Below are 25663 nucleotides of genomic sequence, written 5' to 3'. Positions count from 1 at the left end.
CCAGCAGGCCTCAACACAGGCCTCCTGCCGGCTGGACGATGGTGTCCCGAGAGAGCAGGGTGAGACCGCGCTTCTCTTAAATAGGTTCCTCCCATCAGGCTATGCGTGGCGCATTGCACTTTGGCAGTACAGTGGCCCTTTGGGTAATGCAGTCTCAGTTCTACCCATGGCACTAGAGTCTCTGTTTCTGGTACCACAATTCCCATAATGCTTTGTCCATGAATAACTGAACCAAACAAGCTCTAATACTTTAGCATAAAACAGACACCAGAGGGAGCCAAACTTCTATTAAAGCACAAATTGCAGTTTGTTAAGATGCTTGCAATGGTAACTACCTGCTACAGGATACAGATGTTTTTTGCTTTTTGTTCTACCCTAAGCACATTGCTAATCAAACTAGCTACATGTTTGTAGCGTAACTATTGATATTTGAACTTTAGATACTGTCAGTAAAAACTTGGTTCGGTCAGCACATTTTTTGTGTTGTGTCAGTAAAGAAATGGCTCTGTCAGTAATTTTTTTGTGTCATATCAGCAAACTTTTCTTCGGAGGTTAACAACCCTGACACTATATAGCCAAAAGTTTGTAAAACCTGACCATCAGACCCATATGAGCTTGTTCAACATCCCATTACAATACCATGAGCATTACTATTGTCCCATTGTGGCATGCACTGTTCTGGGAAGGCTTTCCAAAATAATTTGTGGTGTGTTTGTGGGAATGTATGCCCATTCAGGCAAATGAGCAGATACTATAGTTGCATGAGAAGACCAGGCTGGGAATCCACATTCAAACTTATCCCAAAGATGTTAATTTGAGGCTCCTCCAGACTTTCTGCACAGGGGCTAGAACAGAGAAGTACCCCCCCCCCCTAAACTTTTGCCTAAAGGGTGAAAGCACACACTTGTCCAAAATGTCTTTGTACACTGTAGCGTTAAAAGAACCCTTCCCTAAAAACACCTGAATTCAATCATTTGGGGGGGTTCCCACTGATGTTTGTCCATAGTATAGTAGTGGTGGTTAGGTGTTCACTTACTTTTTGTCATGACTTTAGATCAGGGGTCTCAAAGTACCGGCCCGCGGACCAGTTTTAAATGGCCCGCAGGCAGGGCGGGTGCCGCGGAAGTGTAGATCGAGGTGCATGAAGAGTAGCGCAGGAAGCATCTGTCATAAGTTCACTTGTCTCTCATGTCACACTGCTACTCCCCAGCGGCCCCTCCTCTCTTCTCGGTCATCCCCATTTGCTTGTGACATCATCTGAGATGGACGAGAAGAGAGGGGGGGCTGCCAGGGAGTAGCAGCGTGACATGAGAGACAAGTGAACTTATGACAGACGCTTCCTGCGCTACTCTGCCTTTGAAGAAAACAACAAGTAAATGCTGACCTGTGCCCTGGTGTGCTCTCATGTGCCCTGATGTGCTCTCATGTGCCCTGATTGTGCCCTAATGTGCTCTCATGTGCCCTGATGTGCTTTCATGTGCCCTGATTGTGCCCTGATGTGCTTCCATGTGCCCTGATGTGCTTCCATGTGCCCTGATGTGCTCTCATGTGCCCCGATGTGCCCTCATGTGCCCTGATGTGCTCTCATGTGCTCTGATGTGCTCTCATGTGCCCTGATGTGCTCTCATGTGCCCTGATGTGCCCTCATGTGCCCTGGTGTGCTCTCATGTGCCCTGATGTACAACTTACGCGCACCTCGCATAGCATGCGCCGGGCGCACGCACGTTCGTGAATCGCCGTATTTTCCTCATTTGCATGTTTGAATGGCTAATCAATGGGAGCAGCACCGTGCGTCCAGCCCATATGTGCGCCCACGCTACGCCGGCGTAAGCAAGATACGTCGGCGGGGTGTAGCCTGTTTTTAGGCGCATATTAGTTTGTGGGTCTGGCGCACAGATACGACGGCGCACATTTGCACTTGCATCGGCGTAACTTGTTATACATCGGCGTAAGTGCTTTGTGAATCTGGGCCAATATGTACTACTTTCTCGTGGAAGGGTGGCTCCCCCAAGGTAGCACTTGAAACACTACGGTTGCCAGCGCACTTGGCAGGCCTGGCATTTCCCAACTTCTTTCTATATTATTTGGCATCCCAGTTGGTGCACATCCACAATTGGCTGTGCCCGGTTCCTGGCCAATGCCTGTGCCTCGGAGGGAGCCATCGCATCTTTCCTGGAAACCCTACATAATATTATCTACAGAGGCCCTGATCGTCCTGGAACCTCCCTACTTGCCCCTTCCCTTTCCTCTTTCCGTTATATTGTCACAAGAGTATCCAAACACACCTGGCTGAAATCTCCCAACAACCCCCTGTGGTTTAGCCCTAATCTGCAGGAACTGTACTCCCTTCTTGGGGGGTTAAATATTTATGCCACCTGTACAATGCCCAGGGCTTTAAAACTTTTTCTCAGCTACGTTTAGACTTCAACCTACCAAGACCGTACCTATTTTATTACTACCAGCTCAGGCATGCTAGTCGTGCCCAGTTTGGCTCCCTGGATGATCCCACTGACCTGCCCCAGTTGGAAAAACTGCTCAGACAGCCAGATCCCACTAAACTTGTTTCCACCTATTATGCAGCCCTAATGACTGACTCAAACCCCAGGTTTCACAAAGCTCAGGTAAAATGGACCTCCCTGGACATCGCCCTGGTGGACGAGGATTGGTCAGAATTTAGTGATACATATAAAACCTCTGTTATTGCTTCCCGGGACCGCATCATACAGGTCAAAATTTTTCATCAAACCCACCTCACTCCAGCTAGGTTACACAAGATGGGTCTCCTGCCTTCAGCTGCCTGTTTCCGCGGCTGTGGCCAAGAGGCAGATTTCCTACACTGCTTCTGGTCATGCCAGATAGTTCGGGACTTCTGGGAAGAAGTGGGTGCTTTCATCTCATCAGCGCTAGGCCTCCCAAACATAATCCACCCCAAGAACTGCCTATTAGGCATTTTTGGCGAATTACACCTATCATCACATGCCAAGAGACTGCTCCGTATACTCTTCTTCTATGTTAAAAAAGCTATTTTACTGTCCTGGAAGGAACGCACAGACCTCTCTGAAATCCCTCTGGTTAAAACTTATTAATGACACTATCCCACTGTATAAACTTACTTTTGAACTTCAGAAACAGAGCAAAACCTTTCACAAAATTTGGGGTAGATGGTTGGCTAGTCCGCTAACCCTCTCCCAGCACTGATTGTACTACTCTTGCTTGACCATTGATGGGCCGTGCCTCAGGGATCTATAATGTCTGGACCTCTGCTTTTGCTATATCCCGGTATTATACAGTACCAAGCCTTTTACCATTGTGCCTACTTCATATTTTGCACTGATGTCAGTTTATTTTTCTATATATTTCTATGCAATACGCCTAATGTTTATGACCAGGTTGTCTGCTGGTATTGTTGTTGTTTTTTGCATGTTTCTTTCTGTTTGTCTTAAACCTAATAAAAATATCTTAAAAAAAAAGTCCCTCAGTGGGAAAAAAAAGTGTGATTTAAAGCAAATAATCCTAGGGTCAAAAAAACTGTTTAGATTGTTTAGAGAATTTTTGAAAAATTTGCTCATGTCTATATTGTGGTGTAAGCGCTCCTTAAAATAGAAGAACTCTAAGGAGCTAATTTTGTTGGCTGGATGGATTATATATTTCCTTTAGTAGGGGTTGCTTTACCAAAGGCAAATATGCTCTTCATTTTGCATGTTAAAGAGGAACTGCAGTCTGGTCACATAATTTGTAATAAAAACATCTTTGCCATTCTGAAGCTTCCCTCTAACCACTTTGCATATTATTTTATATATACTGTGATTCTGTACTTGCCAAATATGCTGCAGAAATCTTCCTGGCTGCATCCATTTTAACTGTGGGTAGCTGAAGCTGCTGCCTGTTCACTTCCTGGATATACACATACACACCTCCAGCTCTGCAGCTCTCATTGGCCCTCTTATGACTCATCCCCCCCTCCTTTCCTGGTAAACTCTTGTGAGAGTGAGAGCTGTTCATGATGTCATAAACCTAGGCTTTTTACCAGACAAGAAACAGGAAGTGGGCTGTACAGTATAAGGTATTTACTGGCAGAAAAAAAATACTATCCAAAGCTAAAACAGCAAGGGCAAAGGATTAATTAGAAAAAGACAGATGAAAAAATTACTGAAGTTGCGCTTTGCAAGGGAATTTTTCCCAGAGCTTAGTGAATGAGCGAAAACTCTGCTGACTTCCAGTATCCAATCATGTGCAAACAAAAATGCTGTTTATTATTTTCCTTTTCTTTTATTTATTTTTTGCAGCACATAATTGTGTAATATTTGCATAGTGAAATTTCAGCATATTTATCAAGATCTGGGGCAAATTCTCTTGCAAATTGAACAGAATAACATTCATTATTAAAAACAAAGTGTATGAATTACTCAGCATTTCTGGGTAACTGTTAAATAAAGCAATTTACATTGCATTGCATTGCAATGCAATGCAATGCAATTTACATTGCATTGAACATGATATATTAAAACACAGGTCATTGGGTAAACAGAGCAAGGCCAGAGCTGTAATTAATCATAGACACAAACAGGTGTACAGTTTCTTCCAGTAAATCATATACTAAAAAAGCAACCTGGCCAACATATATAAACGACAGACGCAGTTCACTCTTTCCTTCTTTATCATCATGTGGACCATACTTATACTTGCAAGCATTGCAGCAGCGTCTGCTGAGCCACGAACCTTTATTGGGTAAGAAGAAAATAACAAATATTATATGATATGTTACATGATATGATTATATGATTACATGATATATATGGGTATATATGAAATATCAAGTAAATTAAAATACTCTTATTTGTTTTATTTATGCGTTTTTTTTATTTTTATGTATGTTTCAGGGAAAAAGTATTCCGTGTATTTCCACAAAATTATGCAGAAGTACAGCTTATTAAATCTCTGGACGAACATGCAAAGGTATGTTGTCAATTTAGAAATTTACCGCTAAACAAATTTGCCTTTTCCTTAGCCAAATCAACATTAACTTATGCATCCAAACTTTCTGAGATGAACACAAGGGACAATATTTAGTACAAAATATTTAAGCAAAGGATCACACTTGCCATTCTCCTGGTGATTAGCAGATAAAGAATAGTTGGGCGAAAATTGTTAGTAAAGCCTACTGGAGGTCATTTTGCACTATTTTTAAATACAATTTGAAAATTCCAATATAATACCTTCAAGCTCCAATGAACATTTTGATCAAATATAACCACTTTTGAACAAACGTGGTTATATTTTTAAGAATATATACTATAAGAATTACATTTTTTTCCAAGTTTCAAGTTGCTCCTGCCAGCGGTTGCACTTTTCTGCTAACTGCTGGCATAGAGTCCAGCTACGGGCCAAAATTAATCATCAACAATTTACATATACATGCCTGATTATACAAAAAGCAAATCAGTTTATAAAATGGCTTCAGTTTTCCATTAAAAGGGGTGGTCAAGTATCATTTTTTATTTTCTAAATAGGTTACTTTAAGCTAGTGCATTGTTGGTTCACTTACCTTTTCCTTCGATTTCCCTTCTAAATGTTTTTTTTCTTTATCTGAATTTTTCACTTCCTGTTCCTCCTCAGTAAGCTTGCCCCCATCATCCGAGCCGTTCTGGCTGGGGGTTAGTCAGCGTGCTCACCCCCTCCCTTGGGACTACATCCCTGCGGGGAGTCGATGTGAACTTAGTACAACATTAGTTAACAGGCAGAAAAACAGCATTAACACACAGAACACGTGTGAATGGGTCCTTACTGGGCTAGTGACACCAATCCCACAAATAAAGAAATAAACAAGCTATAATATTTTTTTGCAGAGTAGTAAAGCATTCAAACCCCCTCAAGCTCTCATTTTTGCTGTTTGTATCCCTGTTGTAGAAAATACCCAAGAGAAGTGGTCACCAAAACAGAAAGTGAGTCTCAATAGAGACTGATAGAGATTCTAACCCTTTACCTTTCTTTCCATATCTCAGAAAACAAACCTTGGCTGTAATTACACGCAGGTCGTTTAGTACTATCTTATGAACATGTTATTAAGCCCTCCAATAAAAATAAAGAATAAATGTAGCAGCATGTCCTTTGTTGTCATTGTTTCCTGTCCACTGTTTTGTGCAGTCTTTGCAGCATCTCGGGTACTTGGTGGTGCGTGAAGATTCCTTCATAATCTTCATAAGTCTGGTGTGTGACATTTCCACCTTTTTAAGGTGACCCTGACATGTGCACCCCTTGCCAAAAAGGAATCTTCATGCACCACCAAGTACCTGAGATGCAGTGCCCTGGAATTGTGTTTGGTTGTGCATGTGCAGTATAAGCACTCTTGTACTGTGTTTGGCCAGCGCATGCACATCATTGACAGCACACAAGGAATTATGGGATATATAGTCTCAAACATTTATATTTCCCATTTCTCACCAAGCACTGAAGACAGGAACACATGAAAGAGAAAAACATACCCACTAAAAACAGACTTTGGAGCACAATAAGAAAAAATAATAATATGTTAGCTACTACTGTAGCTGGGTGGAAAGAGTACAATTACATTGAGGGTTTAATGCAAATTTAAAACACTTTAAGATGTTAATAAAATAGTACGAGTGCTTTGTTGCAAATGCATTTCAAATTTGTCTAAGGATTCATTTTCAGGCATTGAATGTTATTTCTGCCAGACGTTTACGTGCTGCATTGTAGAGATAAGTTTTGTTGTTCTAACCTTCTCTCTTTCATGTGCATGACTATAAAATGTTCTTTTTATCTGAATCATAAACACACTTCAAGTGCCTATGTCCTTGTATAGCGGAAAACAACATTCAAATCATCTGGCAATACAGCAGAAACGCATTGTGCTTGTAATTTCCCTTGTAATTGTTTCACATGCTTACTGTTCCATTACCCTTTCCTATATAGCACTTGTTCCAGAAAATAATTAATTACATAGAGCTGCTGCTTCATTAGGGATATGAGGATGTAAAGGGGGACTATGACATTTCATTATTATCACTCAGTAGCAGTAATGGACACTGCTCTATGCAAACTTCACATTCCATAACTTATAGTCTATCTCGAGAGTGAGCAAGAGAGGTGGCGATGTTCCTACATACAGTGGAACCATAGAAAATGAACAAAGTCACCCTCTAACAGGAAGTTATATCACAGCAACTAAAATAAGCAATGCAATTAGAGATTTGAAGGAGGCTGAGAGCAATAGGAAGTACTTTTTTGCTTTAACGTGATTGAAAATTGCTGCTGTCCCTCGATGTCGGCAGTAGGGTTCCCAGCGTGAAGCCGAAAGGCCTTTCGCTTCATGCCGGGAACCCTACTGGCCCCACTCCTCTCTCCTATTAGCCTGGCGGCCAGGAAGGAGGAGGAGGGAGCCCTGCGGTGATGTCACTGCCACGTCATGGCCGGACTCCCGGAAGTGGGAAAGGATACCTGTCAAAGACAGGTATCCTGCCCCCCTTCCCCCCGAAAGGTGCCAATTGTGGCACCGGAGGGGGGGAGAAATCCGATAAGTGGAAGTTCCACTTTAGGGTGGAGCTCCGCTTTAAAGTAGCTAGGTCTGAATAATTGTATTTATTTTATAGGATTTAATAACCTGAATAAAACAGACAGATGTTTAAAATATTGATTTTGAGAAATATAACCGCAGCATGTAGCTGAGATTGTCTATGGTGGCCATTCTTTGAAGTAAAAATGAGCTCATACTAGTAGAATCCCAAAAAAATGTAATGCGTATGTGAGGGTTTTATGGTAGTCTGTCCTTACATTTAACTATTTAATAGCAGGTTCAGATCAATAAACAAGCCTCATCTTGTTTATGCCAAAATCACTTTGTTCTCTATTTCATTTGTTCAGTAATCACTGTATTTTTATAATACTTTTAATGTAAATAGCAATCTTTACTTATTTGATAACCTGTATTAATCTTTACTTACTAATTAATATTTTAATTGTATATAACAGCTTGACTTTTGGGTTCCCGACTCTGTGGATCTTGTAGAACCTGGCAAAAGTGTTGACTTCCGTGCTGAGAGTCATGATGTCTATGATGTTCAGGCCATGCTTGAGCAGAGTGGAATGTCCTTTAAGTAAGTTGAACTTTAAAGTTATATGGCAGCCTATGGATCTGGAGAAAACAATATGCTGTATGGAAGTTAGGTAGAGAAGGTAGTCAATAGCCTTGTTATCTTTCAGATACAAAAAAAATGTATTACAATATTTTCTATAAGTATGCCACAAATGTGTAATTTATAAATAATGAAGTTGAGTTGTAATGCTCTAAGTTGGCCTTTCAATTAATAGGGAATTTCCCCTTTCAACATTGCAAAACAACGCAAAAAGTTTTTTGTGTAAATCATTTGTGAATTTAGGGAGTGCAGATCTTGCAGAATGTAGATTGTGCAATAGTACCTGTTTATACAGAAGATGTGTACTATGCTGAATTACATTGAACACGCTTGCATAAATGGTTGACACTAATGCAGTAAGAATAAGGCCTCGTACACACGATCGGAATTTCCAATGGAAAAAGTCAGACAGACTTTTTCCATCGGAAATTCCGACCGTGTGTATGCCCCATCATAGAAATTCCATTGTAAATTACGATGAATTCCATCAGAGATTACATAGAGAACATGTTCTCTTTTCCTCCAATGGAATTCTGATGTGAATTTGGTCGGACAAAGATCCGATCGTGTGTACAGGGCATAAAAGGCATTTTACAACATCTGAAATGTCTGCTGTAATATGGGATTTTGTTTTCTTTAATATTAATGTGTTTATTAAGTGTATCTCTGGCCAAACATTTTTGGGGGGTTTTGGTTAGAAGCTGCCTCACTTGAAGTAGCACGATTTCAAAGCCGCAGGTCAGTGCGTTTTCAGGTGTGATTTGTCTGACATCTGTGCAACTTCATGCTCAGATGTCTATGCAAATCACACCTGACTCGCAAAAAATAGTGCAGGAACCTTTTTCAAATCAGTGCAGTACCGCAAAGTCGGAGTTGCACCGATTTGAGCAATTCCATTGCCGACAATAAGGTGTGACTTCTCATGCGATTTGGAACTGTCAAATCGCATGACAAGCTGCACCAGTTTAAACGGGGGCTAATGCATTTACTCATGCAGACTCATTGTTGTTATACCAGGCTGCAGTGCAATCTTTTAGCATCAGTAGCATGATCAGAAACCCAGAAGTCGATTTAGCTACTTTTAGCTGTGACTGTCTGCAGCCACTGCAGTGCTGAGGCAAAGGCTGATTTAACACAGCGTTAGGACTAAAATTATTAATTAAATTATCCATACATAGGCAGGGTGTAGTGGATAATTAGACCAATATAAATAAAATAATTGACAAAAAAAAAAGTCAGACAACTAACTAACCATCTGATTTCTACAGCTACCTTTTTCTAAAACGTATAACTTGATAATCTGATTTTTCTTCAGAATCATAATCGATGACCTGCAGGTTGCACTGGACAAGCAGCGTGATAGCAGCAGCCGTGCAGTACACAGCTATGAAAAGTACAATAATCTTGATACTGTACGTATTTTTACTGTAGCTCTCTAAGCAATGTACTGTATATAAAGTATTCATGTTGACTAAAAAATATATGTGTATCCCAAAGATCAATGCCTGGTCTGCTAACATCGCTGCTCAGAACCCATCTCTGGTGTCACGCTCTCAGATTGGAACCTCATACCAGGGACGTCCTCTGTATTTACTTAAGGTAATTTTAGTGTCAGTTATCTTCTGGGGTGGAGTAGAGTGTGGCTGGATTACACCTTTTGAAGTTTTTTTTTTAAATGTAGTAAGTAGAGAGGGTATTGCCTTTTAGCCCACCATGGTACTCCTTTCACACTTTTCACAGAAGTGTTTTTTCACTAGCATAACCTGGTCCCTATAGAAAGAGATACTGTATGTTCACCGCTATGCACTATATCATTTTCCCAAGCAATGTGCGTCAAAGATAGTCTGCAATATTTGTGTAGTTTATGTGCTAAAAGTGAAATATCAGAGAATCGTTCAGTTTGGGGGTAGAACTCCCAGCCTTAGCATGCCAACACAATGGGCATTTATTTATCATATTTCCTTATGATCTGCCCATGATGTGCCAACGCTGATTTGACTTGCTTTGTGGTCTGTTTATATCTTAAATATTTTTCTATTAAGAACAGGTATGTCTACAATTGAATTACCCAGCTCTATGTTGTTTATTTGATAACATTTGTGACAGTAATGTTTTATATTCAAGGTTGGAAAAAGCGGAGCAAACAAGAAGGCTGTCTTCATTGACTGTGGGATCCACGCTAGAGAATGGATCAGCCCTGCTTTCTGTCAGTGGTTTGTAAAAGAAGTGAGTATATATTGCTGTGCACAAGATCAAGTTAGGCTATAAGTCATGATCATCATCATCCTTCAAACTGATGATCATTTTTTGGAGGCAAATCTATAATGCAGTGACATTTAGAAAACATTCACTGGTGGTACTGAATATTAAAATACATTCACAGAGAAGATTAAGCCACATTAATTGGATGTGTGGTGAATGTCACTTTTACTGCCTTATAAATATGCCATATGGGTCTTTAATGTAGACGTGATTGATTATGGTTATATATACATATGTATCCATAAATATAAACATTTTAGATTATTGACAGAAAATTAGTAAACAGCATTTATAGAGTGCTTATTGCCGCGTACACGCGATCGGAATTTCCGACAAGAAAAGTTTGATGTGAGCTTTTGTTTGGAAATTTGAGAGCTGGTTCTCAAATTTTCCGATGGGAAAAGTTCTTGTCGCATTATTCCGATCGTCTGTATGCAATTTTGACGCGCAAAAACACACGCATGCTCAGAATCATTGAACTTAATTTTTCTTGGCTCGTTGTAGTGTTGTACGTCACCGCTTTCTTGATAGTCGGAATTTTGTGTGACCATGTGTATGCAACACAAGATTAAGCCAAAATTCAGTCGGAAAAAAAATCCACGGTTTTCTTGACGGAATTTCCGATCGTGTGTACACAGCATAAGAGTTGATCCGTCTCATTTTAAATTGTTGCCAGTTAAAGAAACCCTGTCAAAAGACAACAAAATCTTCCCATAAGACTTTATGTGCATTTAATGTATTTTCTGCATGTTAATTAGCTGTAAAAGCCTCCCTTGTGTAGATATCCAAAAAAAACTAAACAGTGGGAGCCACCATAATGGATGTGATTTCAGCAGCCTTAGTAGACTCAGAGCTGTCACTCAAGTGATATCCTATACTATTCCCCTTCTCTCCTCTTTTAGCTGCTACCTACATTTGTATTATGAAGAGAGGTGGGGGGACTCTGGCCAAGTTAGTGACAGGGTCTAAAGTGGTTCTTCAGCCATTTCTTGAATAATTGAAAGTCAGCAGCTACAAAAACTGTAGCTGCTGACTTTTAATAAACAGACACTCACCTGTCAACCATGCTGGTTTCTTCACCAGTGTTCAGTCCCGGGTGCCGGCATGTTAACTATGGGCAGCTGGCTTGACTCATTGTGGCTTGACAGCCGAATACCCACTGTGCTTTGCCCGCAGCCTTCTGGGATCTGTGACATGTCCAGAATGTTGCGGGTGGGGGAGAAGGGGGAGAAGAATAGCTGCTCAGGTCGCTTAGGTGATCTCAGTGGAAGTGGAAGCGGGTACCTGTCAAAATTAGGTTCCTGCCACCCAAAAAAAAGAGAAAAATGGGAAGGAGAAGGAAGACTGGAACTTCCCCTTTTGGGTGATGTTCCACTTTAAGTACATTGATAAAAGCATCTATTTTCTTTGTTAAAGTATTGCAGTATACAAATGATGTCTATCTTAACTGTAGATAAAAGTCTCCTGTGTTGTTTTTTTTTTTTTTTAATGTTTACACATTCAAGACATTCAGTCATGTGATGTGCTATTGAACCTTGATAGGGATATGAGAGATCATATTGGATATGGTTAACTTATATTAATATATATTTTTTTATATCTCAGGCAGTTAACACCTATGGCAGTGATGCTCAGTTTACCAACCTCTTGAACAACCTGGACTTCTATGTTCTCCCTGTTATGAACGTTGATGGTTATGAGTATTCTTGGAGCACAGTAAGTAGTTTGTTACAGACAATAACAAAAAAAGCTGTTATTTTAGTGTAGCTAAACTCTCTAACCATGGTCATTTTCACTGTAGTACCGCATGTGGAGAAAGACTCTCTCTCCTAACAAGAATTCTGCCTGCCTGGGAACTGATTTAAACAGAAACTTCAACGCTGGATGGTGCAGTAAGTGGCTTCCTGTTTTTCCAAAACATTTTTAAAAATCCTAAAAAAGGCATTATTTCTTAAACTCATGTAAAAAGTATAAACCAGCTGTAGGAAATAAAGAATGTTCCAGTCTTGACATTATGGGTTGCAGTTCCTCCACAGCTGAAGATGTGCAAATTGTCTAACATGCAGATATGCAAGTTGTCTAAAAACATTTTGGTGAAGTTACACTATTGTAGCTTCCACCAAATTCCATCAAAATGTCTTTAAATTCAGTACAGAGTTGCCAACTTTCAGAAAATTTATGAACAGTTTGTAAAATCCATAATTGTTGCATCTGTCCATGAATGTCAGTTACGGACATGCAGTCTACATGTCCGTAATGGACATTCAAGGACAGATGCAAAAAGTAAAGATTTTACAAACTGTTTGTAAATTTACTGAAAGTTGGCAACCCTGATTCAGTAACTACAAATGCTGTGCAAATGTGTGTGCTATTCAGAAGTAAAATGCTATATTCAGTCAGACATCAAATCTGCATGACATACTATCCAAATGTGTTGCTCACAGCTCAATGTTTTTATATATTAATCCATTCCTGCTTACATACTCATTAGTATATTTGCTGTAATCTAATTTTATGTTTGATGTTTTCCTTTTAAGCTGTCGGAGCTTCTAAAAGAGCTTGCGATGAAACATATTGTGGTACTGCTCCTGAATCTGAAAAGGAAGCCAAAGCTCTAGCTGACTTTATACGTGCCAACATTGATTCCATCAAGGGTTACCTGACTATCCACTCTTATGGCCAGATGCTGCTGTTCCCCTACTCTTATACCTATAATCTTGCCAAAGATCACGATGAACTGGTGAGTTTGACAACACCTATTGTTTTCCAGATGTGGGTTTGATTTACTAAAAGACAAGAAAAGAATCAGTGCCATCTAAGTGTAGTGGTATAGGAGCTTTATGACCAGAATAAGTAAACAATTCACAGGAACATGGTTGGTATTGCTCATCAAGTAGATAATAGTCCCCGCTGTAGGTGGCTGGATGGCCGACGTTCCTCCTCAAAAGAGAAACTGGATGAAGCCCTCGGCAGTGTAAATAGACAGCAACACTTCCCGGAAGCCTGCTCCGAGGTTCCTGGCAGGATGGAGGTTAAGCTGATGTCACTGATGGTGGGTGTGGCACGCATTCAGAGCATGCTATTTCTTCAGGCCATGAGGGAGCCATGTTTGAAGTTGGTATTTATGTGTAGCCGAGTCACAAAGCTGGGCTGCTGCCACAGCGTGATGCACCAGGTGGTGCTCAGAAAGAAACACCCCTCACACACTAATATTAATAGACGAGCATAAACAGTAAGCTTTGCAAAAATAATAAAATATTAGTAATAAAATGATTGGCATACCTACAAACAGAAGAATGTTTCCATATTAAAATTAAATAAAAAGACCTTATGGGGCCTGTATAAATGGATAAATGTTTAATGCATTACTAACATATATATAAATAAGAAATCTAAATTAAAATTAAAACAAGATCAATTCAAATAGATTTAAAAAACATTCGCTGTGTGCACTTATAAACTAAGCCATTGGGATGGAAGAATGGTGGTAGCCTCCAGCAGAGGAAGGGGAATAGAATCAGGCAACCAGTGGGTAATTGATATTCGTTTTGTAGAGGACCAATATAGGTAAATAGAATTGGAGATACATATGAATGTAATCTCGTGCATATACTATTGCACTGGTGGGCTGGGTGGGTTTGGGGATAGGCAGAGATCACAAAAAAAAATGAATCGCCAAATCTTCATTCATGACTCCTGGCGACAAGGTATCAAGCGTATATATATATCTGGCGCACACACGCTTGAATCTTTCGGGCCGTGGGCAAATTCTGAAAGATGGCTTCCACAACCCATACTGTGAGACCCTCTGAAGAACATACTCTTCTCCTTTAGTAAATAGTTCCCAATGCATTACCAATGCACTGTGTTAAATTATATTTTAAAGTGTGTAAAGGGCAAGTCCACCAATTACTGATAACTCATGATTCTAAGAAGTTAGCTTTCAAAAACTGTCTGAGTTCCTGGAGGAAATATTTCTCATTGGAAACCATAAAAAAATCTTCCTGTACCTTGTCCTATTTTTAAATAGCTTTAGAAACACACTGGGATTGATCTGCTAAAGACAAATAGATTGTTCACACTGCAAGGGAAGTTGCATTTGCTTGGTTTATTGGTAAAAAGACTAGAGAATTGTTGATCCAGGAAATATCCAATTACCTTCTGGTTGATCAGAAAGGATTTGAAATTTCCCCTGCTGGAGCAAATTGGACCATAACTTATTTGCTTTACATATTCCTCTGGATCAACAGTGGGTACAGGATTCTGTATATGGAGGTCTTCTATTTATTTTTTCTGTTTTTTTTTTTCTCTTGGTCGAACTGGATGGACTTGTCTATTTTCAACCTAATTATGTAACTATGTCATTTTTTTTAATTTCCTTGGACATGATTGGGCATTCTTCATAAAGTTGAATTTCACCACATTCATTGAACTCTGGGGAAAATGTACTTGCAAAGTGAAAAACCTGTTTTTCTTTAGTAAATCTACCCGATAGAAACCACATAACACATCACTACTGTTATAGGTGTCTTATCTTTTAACTTTTTCCTTCTAAGTTTGGTTTAAACAGAAAAGTATAAATAACAAGGGCAGAACTGCAGAGACATTGTAGAATTACCATTTCAACATAACCGATACTAAAGTGTAAAATAAATATATGGGCATTAAATTACAGAAAAGTAGCCAAATCATAAAAGATAGCTTATATGTAAAGCAGGCATGTGCAAAGTCCGGCCTGTGGGCCATTTGAGGCCCGCAGCCTGGTTTTATATGGCCCCCCACTTGCAAAGTGCTTTTATCACTTATGTGGCCCCCCCAAGCTCCGCACGGGGTAAGGATGAGCTTGGTTTTATTATATATATTCTCTAATCTAATCTAATAATAATAATGATAAAAAATAATAACTCATCCTTGCCCTGAGTGGAGCTTGGGGGCCACAGAAGAGACAAAGGCCAGATTTCTCAGGGGATAAAGAAGAGAAAATATATAATTTTTTACAACCTGACCTAATCCTTACCCTGAGCGGAGCTCTGAGATTTGTTGGGGTCCGAAGAAGAGAATATATATATATATATATATATATATATATATATATATATATATATATATATATATATATATATATATATATATATATATTCACCACACACAGCCACAAAGGTAGGATAATTATTTGTGGGCAGTGTATTAGTGCTTGGACGAACACACTGACACATAATTTTAATGGTTCAAAGAATGTCAGGCAAAATGGTCGGCCCTCACGCACATTCACTTCATGAAATCTGGCCCTCTTTCAAAAAAGTTTGGACACCCCTGATGTAAAGCAAATATTTAAACAAAAATGACATTATCATGACATCAAAATTTATGTATAAAAATATCAATGTAAGCTGCGTCCTGGATTTACCCAGTTACTAGTAATATAAGCATGGCATAACTACTATTGATGACCTTGTTCTATAAATGTTAATGTACACTAAACCATCAGGTTCAATCCATATCATTGCTTTCCCAGTGTAACCTGTGCATTTTCACTAACTGAGTCTATACCAGTGATGGCGAACCTTGGCACCCCAGATGTTTTGGAACTCCATTTCCCATTATGCTTATGTTCTCTGGAATGTAGTTGAGCATCATGGGAAATGTAGTTCCAAAACATCTGGGGTGCCAAGGTTCGCCATCACTGGTCTATACACTCAGTGAGTTACTCCTAGCTGGCATCAGACACTGAACCGGAGGGGCATTTATACTGTGTAGGCTTTGCATCCTATTACCTCTCCATAACTTAAGCTCTGATGGATCTGCCAATAAAATAGATGCTGACAATGCCAAACGCTGGCTGCACATGAAAGATAGTGCTTGTGTAGTTGGGCCCTAGGCTTTTTAAAATATATGAACATAGGCTTTCTTTTGTTGAAGAGTTCTTTGAGAAATTATACAAATATAGCAAATTACACCCCGTTTAAATCACACATAGCACCAGAACATTATATATATCAGTCTGGAAAGTTCACAGAGATGTTTATTCTTCTCTTTAATACATTTGTGCCTCCTTGTTCTTTCAGTATTCTGTTGCCAGGAATGCCGTTTCTGCTTTGACTTCCCTCTATGGAACTCAATACACGTATGGTCCTGGTGCAGCTACAATCTGTAAGTTATTATTACTATTGTACACACTTTATACAAAGCTTACAGTTATTTACAGTGATTTGCATAGTGATTTACAAAATAAGGGAGACAGTAGAGTTACAATATAATTTAAGACAAGAGGGTTAGGAGGACCCTGCTCGCAAGAGTTTAAAATCTAAAAGGGAAGGGCAAGGGAAACAAAGGTAATAACTTTGTGGGGATGAGTTTTTAGGGAATTAAAATTCCATCTGGTAGATAGAGGTGGGATAGGCTTCCCTGACATACTGTTTGAGTTTTCATGCTGTCAATCAAATCCTGTGACACAGGAGTGGGTGGTGTCAATGGACACAGCATTAGGGATCGGGAGCGAGCATGTACAGGTGCCCCTATGGAAAGTGGATTTCCATGGGAGCACTCGATGAAGAGGGTGCCTAACCAGTGTTTTACTACACTAGGGGAAGAGATCAAATGTATTTCCTGCTTTGCAAGGACACCAATTGAATCTCTTCTCTCGTGCCAGAACCGCGATCTGCCTTGTATACATAGGCAGGCCACAGTTCTGCCTTGCTGCTTGATGATCAGCGGGTGCCCTACCCGGGAAAGTCGGATCACATACAGTATCTCACAAAAGTGAATGCACCCCTCACATTTTTTGAATTAGTTTTATTATATATTTTCATGTGACAACACTAAAGTAATTAGTGAGTGTATAGCTTGTTTAACAGTGTAAATTTGCTGTCCCTTCAAAATAACTCAACACACAGCCATTAATGTCTAAACCACTGGCAACAAAAGTGAGTACACACCTAAGTGAAAATGTCCAAATGGGGCCCAATTAACCATTTTCCGTCCCCGGTGTCATATGACTTAATAGTGTTACAAGGTCTCAGGTGTGAATGGGGAGCAGGTGTGTTAAATTTCATGTTATCACTCACTCTCTCATACTGGTTACTGCAAGTTCAACATAGCACCTCATGACAAAGAACTCTCTGAGGATCTGTAAACAAAATTGTTGCTCTACATTAAGATGGCCTAGGCTATGAAAAGATTGTCAAGACCCTGAAACTGAGCTGCAGCACGGTGTCCAAGACCATACAGCAGTTTAACAGGACAGGTTCCACTCAGAACAGGCCTCATTATGGTCGACCAAAAAAGTTAAGTGCACATGCTCAGCGTCATATCCAGAGGTTGTCTTTGGGAAATAGTATGAGTGCTGCCAGCATTGCTGCAAAGGTTGAAAGGGTGGAGGGACAGCCTGTCAGTGCTCAGACCATACGCCGCACCCTGCATCAAATTGGTATGCATGGCTGTCATCTCAGAAAGAAGCTTCTTTTAAAGATGATGCACAAGAAATCCTGCAAACAGTTTGCTGAAGACAAGCAGACTAAGGACATGGACTACTGGAACCATGTCCTGTGGTCGGAGACCAAGATAAACTTATTTGGTTCAGATGGTGTGAAGTGTGTGTGTGACAGCAACCAGGTGAGGAGTACAAAGACAAGTGTGTCTTGCCTACAGTCAAGCATGGTGGTGGGAGTGTCATGGTCTTGGGCTGCATGAGTGCTGCCGAAACAGGGTAGCTACAGTTCATTGAGGGAACCATGAATGGCAACATGTACTGTGACATACTGAAGCAGAGCATGATCCCTTTTCTTTGGAGACTGAGCCACAGGGCAGTATTCCAACATGATAATGACCCCAAACATACCTCCAAGATGACCACTGCCTTGCTAAAGAAGCTGAGGGTAGAGGGGATGGACTGGCCAAGCATGTCTCCAGACCTAAACCCTATTGAACATCTGTGGGGCATCCTCAAACGGAAGGTGGAAGAGTGCAAGGTCTCTAACATCTACCAGCTCTGTGATGTCGTCATGGAGGAGTGGAAGAGGACTCCAGTGGCAACCTGTGAAGCTCTGGTGAACTCCATGCCCAAGAGGGTTAAGGTAGTGCTGGAAAATAATGGTGGCCACACAAAATATTGACACTTTAGGTCCAATTTGGACATTTTCACTTAGGGGTGTATTCATCTTTGTTGCCAGCGGTTTAGACATTAATAGCTGTGTGTTGATTTATTTTGAGGGGACAGCAAATTTACACTGTTATACAAGCTGTACACTCACTACTTTACCTTGTAGCAAAGTGTTATTTCTTCAGTGTTGTCACATGAAAAGATATAATAAAATATTTACAAAAATGTGAGAGGTGTATTCCCATTTGTGAGATACTGTATATACTGTATATGTGATCTGGCGCAGAGGTGTCGCCCTGTAGCAGTAAAACTGCTATAGGGCGGACCTTATGTGGTTAATCTGGATGTAAAACTGATTTTGATACCAGGAATATTTGCTATTTGCAAAACTTCCACAATAAACTTTCTCTGTTCTCTTTTCAGATTACAATAGAACCTTGGATTACGAGCATAATCCGTTCCAGGAGAATGCTCGTAATCCAAAGCACTCGCATATCAAAGCAAGTTTCCCCATAGAAGTCAATGGAAACGAAAATAATTAGTTCTGTATTGACTTCAAAGGCATGCCGCATGTGGCCAGATGTGGGGGGGGGGCGCCAGAGAGCCTCGGAAACACTTGGAAAGACCAGAGGACAGCCCGGCTGAATTTGGAAAACCTCGGAAAGGCTCGGGAACAGAGTTTTTCAGAGGTTTTCCCAGCATTTCCGAACGACTCCAATCGTCTCTGAATGGCTCCGCTCGGCTCTGCTCTTTGCTATCTTTTAAAAGCGAAGGGCTGTTTTTACTAATACCTTCATTTAGGTATTCTCCAATCCTACCAGGGGGTTTGCATTTATTTTGTGAAACTTTGGGCGCCTTTGGACTTAGGCAGGCAATAGATGGTGCAAATTTCTTTCCTGTAACCAGTGCTGATAGGGAAATTTACTCTATTCTTTTACATGAAGGAGCCAATAAAATAGACAGAGGGGTAGATAAAGTGACAAGGACTATAGCTTTCTCCTGGAGTTTCTAAATCAGCTCATTTGGCTTGACTAGAATCAAGCTATCGCTAAAATATGAATTTTGGGAGAACCAACTCTTTTACTGTTATTAACCTGCCTGGCGGTCTTCCCGAGTCTGACTCGGGGTTAGATTTTCCTGCTGCGAGCGGAAACCCCGAGTCAGACTCGGGCTTGCCTCGCTAGATCCACAGGCACAAGTTACTTACCTTGTCCCTGGATCCAGCGATGCCACCGCGCTGTGTGAGCGAGCGGGACCTCGCTCGATTCACACAGTGCCTCCGTGTGACGCCGATCTCCGTTCCCTGCGACGTTACGACGCACGGGGACGGAGAACGGCGCCAAATTCAAAAAAGTAAACAAACACCTTACATACAGTATACTGTAATCTTATAGATTACAGTACTGTATGTAAAAAAAACACACCCCCCTTGTCCCTAGTGGTCTGCCCAGTGTCCTGCATGTCATTTTATATAATAAAAACGTTTCTTTCTCCCTGCAAACTGTAGATTGTCCATAGCAACCAAAAGTGTCCCTTTATGTCAAAAATAGTTTTAGATCAGCTAAAAAACAGCGATAATAAATTATAATCACTTGCAGAATTGTGCGATAGCGATTTGTGGGGAAATTCGTCATAAAAAAAAAAAAATAATGACAGCAACAATTCTGCAACTGAGCAAATTTCAGTGATTTTGATTTGATTACATTATTGAATAATTTTTATTATAATTATATTATTATTTGTTATAATTATTTATAATTATTTATTATATTATAATTTATAATTTTGTTTTTAAAAAAATGTCATACCCGGGATGCCTATTAGAATCTTGTTTGGTCAGATTTAAGTGAGTTATTTCAAAAAATTACAGACCTACAATATAAAACGCCAAATTTCCTTGCAAATAATGGTACCGCTTTTAGCATGTTTTTTCTGACAGAATCATACCGCCAGGGAGGTTAAAGGATAATATATTATAAATATCTTTAAAAAAAAAACCAATGTATTCTTTACTACAGATCCTGCTGCAGGAGGCTCCGATGACTGGGCTTATGATGCTGGTGTGAAATATTCCTACACATTTGAACTTCGTGACAAATATGAATATGGATTTGCTCTACCTGAAATTCAGATCAAACCCACTTGCGAGGAAACTATGCTTGCTGTCAAATACATTGCCAACTACATCTTGAATAATGCATAATAAGTAACTTACCAGTGGAGCTAAATGCTGTAAAGTCGAAGATAAAGTTTCATTCATTAATTTTAAACAAGTTTTTTCATTTGCTGCTCAATAACATGATGTAAAATCTATTGATAAAGAAAGAAATTGACAATAAAGATGTTTAATGGAAATATGGATATATCTGATCGTTTAACTCATATTGTTGATTAACCACACATACTGCATACAATATATATAGTTCTGATGCCTAAGCATATGATATTGTTAGCATTTTCCAAATGTCCGCTTATTTTGAAATGAAAATTACAAATGACTAACGCTAACAAAATGGCAAACACTTATTTTAAAGCTGTCTGTGGGGTACAGCATGGTGCGAAGGCAGTAAAGACATAGAATCTGGCTGCAGAGAACAGAATTTGTATTAATGCAGAATCCAGTAATTCACAACAAACCCAATGGGAAGGCACCTGACCGGAAATACTCTCGGCATGTAATAGCAATATGTAGCAGAGCAGGTCTTAGATGTGCCGACAACGTCTGTCTTGAGGGGCAGAATGCGGCCTGGCCAGTCTGAACCCAAGCAGGGAGGTTCCCAGAAGGAACCTCTCCCTGCTTCTAATCAGTGTTCCTGTCAGACGGGAGACCTGTCCCTACACTACACTACCACACATGAAATGTGCATCAAGGGCCCTAAATAGGCTCCGCCTAATGCCAAGATGGCTGCTAGAGTCACATGGGGCAGCAACATCTAATCAGATAGCTTCACCAGTGACCATGGAAACCATAGAGAAACCATGTATTCCTTTCCCCTAGCAATGTCGTTGCAGCTGAGCACCACCTGTAGTGGAGAAAGTAGACTGCACCTACCTTCAGCCCCCCTCTTTTATAAATGTTGTCCTTGGCATTGCAACACAGTAAAGAGCAAAAAGAAAAATGCAATGAACATAATTAAAGCATGACAGGTACAAGTTCAAACAACATAATCAGAGTATCTTGTAGGAAGCTGGAAGCCGGACTGGAAAGCCCAACAAGCCACAGTGATCTCTCCGGAACCAGGTTGCAGGTAATCCTGTTCTGGCAGTGACTTTTAGGCCACAGGTGGATGGGGGTCAATCAGACCCTCCATACTCCCATCACCTGGGCCCAAGTCCAAATCCTCTGTTGATTCTGAACAGTCCATGGAACTTGCAGGAGTGGCTGGACTATCCCTAGTCACTGTACTGGGGCCTCCTGCTTCCAGTGAAGGAAAGGCCAGAGTCTCGAGAGAAAGAAGGCAGGTACCATTCAGCGGAGACTTTCTGCACTGGTGAGACTTCCACAGGATCAATCATCTCTCAATCTCCTACTGGTTTGGCAGAACAGTCGCAAACCATACACTGGAGTTGAAGGGAAAAGTTGTTTCCTGTGTCTATCTAGCACCATCTGGCTGGCTTTCTGTAGCCTATCCTAGTGCTCCTGCACCCAGGTGATAGGTGTTTGGTGTTACTAGGTGTTGCTACTGGGTTCTTCAGGAGAGCCCAGTAGGAGATCCACTGGTAGCCAACCACAATGCCCGAACATCAGGAAGAAGGCCGGTAGCTCGGGGCATGGTATCATTGTAGGTCCATGCCACATGTTGGTGCTATCTGTCTTAGTGCCCTTGTTCCAGAGTCCCCAGCATCCCCGTGGATGCTAGGGTGTGTAATTTCCTGATACTGCTGAGTTTGCACAGCTCAGACAAAATCACTGACTTGAAGTTTGGGCCTTACTGAGAGTACTTATTTGGAGCAACTTTAGGGTTGGACCACATAGTCCCAAAACATTTTAGCCGTGGTTGGGGCCATCTGATCCTTGGTGGGGACCTTCACCACAAATTTGGTAAAATAGTTGACAAAAACAAGGGCATATCGATATCCTGAGGGCGACCTAGAGATTGTTAAAAAGTTCATGGTGAGCAGCTCAAAGTGGTAATGGACATTGGAGTGATTCTTTCAGGCGGGGACTTACCTACAGAACAATTCTTGCACTCCTGGCAGACCTTCTGGACCCATTCTGCCAGTCACTGACAGAAGGAGTATCTTCTGACCAAAGACTCAGGCCTCGTACACACGGGCAAGAATCTTGTCAGGAAAAAAAATCTCCTGACGAGATTCTTGGCAAGAAACTCTTGCCGCCTGAGTGTACACACAGACCTTTCAAAATAACCGCTGTTCTCTTGAAAAGCAAGAACACAGTGACGTCATCGCGTACGACGAGCATGCGCTTGTCACATTTGTCACATTTGATGCCGTCGCCGCCATCTTGCTTCACCCTACCTATGCCGTGGAAGCTACTACGCATGCATCAAAGTCATTTCGAGCATGCGCGGGTTTCCGCGGCGACAGGTAAGTATACACACTCTTGGGTTTCTCGTCGGGAAACAGGCCGACAAGAATTTTGACGAGAAAACAGAGAGCAGGATCTCTATTTTTCTCGTCGAGATTCTGGCCAGATTTCCAGACGGGAAACCTAAAAGCCTCGTACACACGCTCGGTTTACTCGGCAAGAAAGCTCTACCAGCAGTTTTCTTGCTGGTTCTTGCCAAGAAAACCGAGCGTGTGTACGAGGCTTCAGTCCTGTCAGCCCCAAATATGTCTAATCACAGTGTGTAGAACTCATTTAGAATGGAAATCGAAGGAAAGGGTTAGTGAACCAACAATGCACTAGCTTAAAGCAACCTATTAAAAAACTAACTTTTACAACCCCTTTAATTGGTGGTAGTCTATGCAAAACTAAAGATTTTCATCTTTCTTTCGCACTAGAACCATTGGAGCAGTCCACAGACTACAATTTGCTTTGCCCATCTCCGCCCACAGCTATATACTGTCTTTTAATATTAGGACACTTACCTGTCCTGAAATCCAGCGATGTCGGCACCCCAGCCAATGTTTCCATCAGCTCTTAGGTGCTGCTGCTGCCATAGTCAGTAAGGGAAACCGTCAGTGAAGCTTTGCGACTCCACAGCCGGTTTCCTACTGCGAATGCGCGAAGCACACTGCACTCTCTAACTGGTCCAGTGGCGGGGAAGGAGGAGGGAGGATGAGAGGGGAGTATTTCTGATGTATCGACAGAAGTGGGGGCAGGTACCTGTCAAAAACAGGAACCCACTCCCCCAAAAGGTGGCACCGGATGGGGGGGAGACAAGAGGAGCTGCCACTTTTGGGTGGAACTCCACTTTAAATAGAGATACATGAAAGGAAATGGCATTTTAAAATGAAAGGGCAAAGTCTATAGCAAACTGGATTGATTCTGGCAGAGATGACATAAGTCCCAATATATTGAGGAGCAAACTTCATGGAGGGTACCTTTAGGAGGATATCCTTCCCAGCGAGAGAAGCAGCTAAGAGGTCCATGGTACCTCTGGATGAGCTGCAGAGATCCACAGCTCAGGTGGGAGAATCTGTCCACAGGACAATTATAATGCCTCGTACACACAATCGGTTTTCCTGGCAGTAAAAAGTTTGCCAGCGAAAAACCGAGGGGAAAACTGAGAACCTGCTTGGTAGCTTTTTCCCCCTACACACGGCCGAGTTTCCCGGCAGGAAAACTGCCATAAGAGCTTTGGTCGGGAAACCCGGCCGTGTGTATGCTCTACCGCAGGTTTTTTCTCCATAGGTAAACTGCTGGCTTAAAAACCACCGGGGAATGCCGGTGGGAAAAACATGTTCTAATTTTTCTGTCTGGAAAACTGCGATGGAGCATACACACAGCCGGTTTTCCCAGCCAAAAGCTGACGTGTGTACAAGGCATTAGTCGTGCACTTCACAAATTTGGCCTTTATGAAGGAGTGGCAAGAATAAAGCTATTGTTGAAAGAAAGCCACATGAAGTCCTGTTTGCAGTTTGTGAGGAGCCATGTGGGGGACACAGCAAACATGTGGAAGAAGGTGCTTTGGTCAGATGAGACCAAAATTTTACTTTTTGGCTAACACTAACTAACACTGCACATCACCCTGAACACAACAACAACATCATGTTGTGAGGATGCTTTTCTTCAGCAGAGAAAGGGAAGCTTGTCAGGCCTCGTACACACGACCGTTTTCACACCGGTCGTGTGTACATTTTTCATCGAGGAAACTGTCGAGGAACTCGTCGAGCCAAAAAGAGAGCATGTTCTCTTTTTCCTCGACGGGAATGGAGAAAATTGGCTCGTCGAGTTCCTCGACAAGCCTAACAAGAACTCGACGAGGAAAACGATGTGTTTCGCCCGCCGAGTTCCTCGGTCGTGTGTACGAGGCCTCAGAGTTCATAGGAAGATGGATGGAGCCAAATACAGGGAAATATTAGAAGAAAGCCTGTTAGAGTCTGCCCCAGTCTCAAGTCTTTTGCAGAGGTTCACCTTCCAGCAGGACAACGACCCTAAACATACAGCCAGAGCTACAATGGAATGGTTTAGATCAAATCATATTTATGTGTTAGAATGGCCCAGTCAAGGTCCAGATCTAAATCCAATTGACAATCTGTGGCAAGACTTGAAAATTGCTGTTCACAGACACTCTCCATCCAATCTGACAGAGCTTGAGCTATTTTGCAAAGAATGGGTAAAAATTACGCTTTCTATATGTGCAAAGCTGGCAGAGACATCCCCAAAAAGACTTGCAGCTGTAATTGCAGCGAAAGGTGGTTATGCAAAGTATTAACTCAGGGGGCTGAATACACACCACACTTTTCAGATTCTTAGGCCCCGTACACACGACCGAGTTTCTCGGCAGAATTCAGCCAGAAACTCGATCAGAGCTGGATTCTGCCGAGAAACCCGGTGGTGTGTACACTTTTCAGCGAGGAAGCCGACGAGGAACTCGTCGGGCCGAAAAGAGAACATGTTCTCTATTTCCTCGTTGTTCAATGAGGAAAGTCGGCCCGCCGAGCTCCTCGGCGGCTTCCACACTGAACTCGACGAGGAACTCGATGTGTTTGGCACTTCGAGTTCCTCGGACGTGTGTACGGG

General features: G+C 41.4%; 1 protein-coding gene across 1 annotated transcript; it reads left to right on the top strand.

Moving 5' to 3' along the window:
* The first annotated feature begins 4622 nt into the window (after positions 1 to 4622).
* On the top strand, positions 4623 to 20871 carry LOC120936609 (carboxypeptidase B-like). Its single transcript, XM_040349091.1, has 11 exons — positions 4623 to 4728; positions 4881 to 4956; positions 7990 to 8114; positions 9469 to 9565; positions 9651 to 9752; positions 10278 to 10379; positions 12021 to 12131; positions 12217 to 12307; positions 12953 to 13155; positions 16481 to 16565; positions 20532 to 20871. The coding sequence occupies exons 1-11, from the start codon at positions 4664 to 4666 to the stop codon at positions 20714 to 20716; spliced, it is 1242 nt and encodes a 413-aa protein (XP_040205025.1). The 5' UTR covers positions 4623 to 4663; the 3' UTR covers positions 20717 to 20871.
* The last annotated feature ends 4792 nt before the right edge of the window (positions 20872 to 25663 follow it).

This window comes from Rana temporaria, chromosome 4, assembly GCF_905171775.1.
Source record: "Rana temporaria chromosome 4, aRanTem1.1, whole genome shotgun sequence".
Taxonomy (NCBI): domain Eukaryota; kingdom Metazoa; phylum Chordata; class Amphibia; order Anura; family Ranidae; genus Rana; species Rana temporaria.
The sequence above is the reverse complement of the archived record's forward strand: the minus strand, read 5'-3'. Positions and strand labels throughout refer to the sequence as shown.

What these genes read in the sequence shown, in the direction of transcription:
- LOC120936609 (XM_040349091.1), top strand. Translation starts at nt 4,664, where the DNA reads ATGTGGACCATACTTATACTTGCAAGCATTGCAGCAGCGTCTGCTGAG. An exon ending in GTCAGTGGTTTGTAAAAGAA is followed by an intron (nt 10,380 to 12,020) that starts GTGAGTATATAT and finishes TTTATATCTCAG; the next exon opens with GCAGTTAACACCTATGGCAG. An exon ending in ATGAGTATTCTTGGAGCACA is followed by an intron (nt 12,132 to 12,216) that starts GTAAGTAGTTTG and finishes TTTTCACTGTAG; the next exon opens with TACCGCATGTGGAGAAAGAC.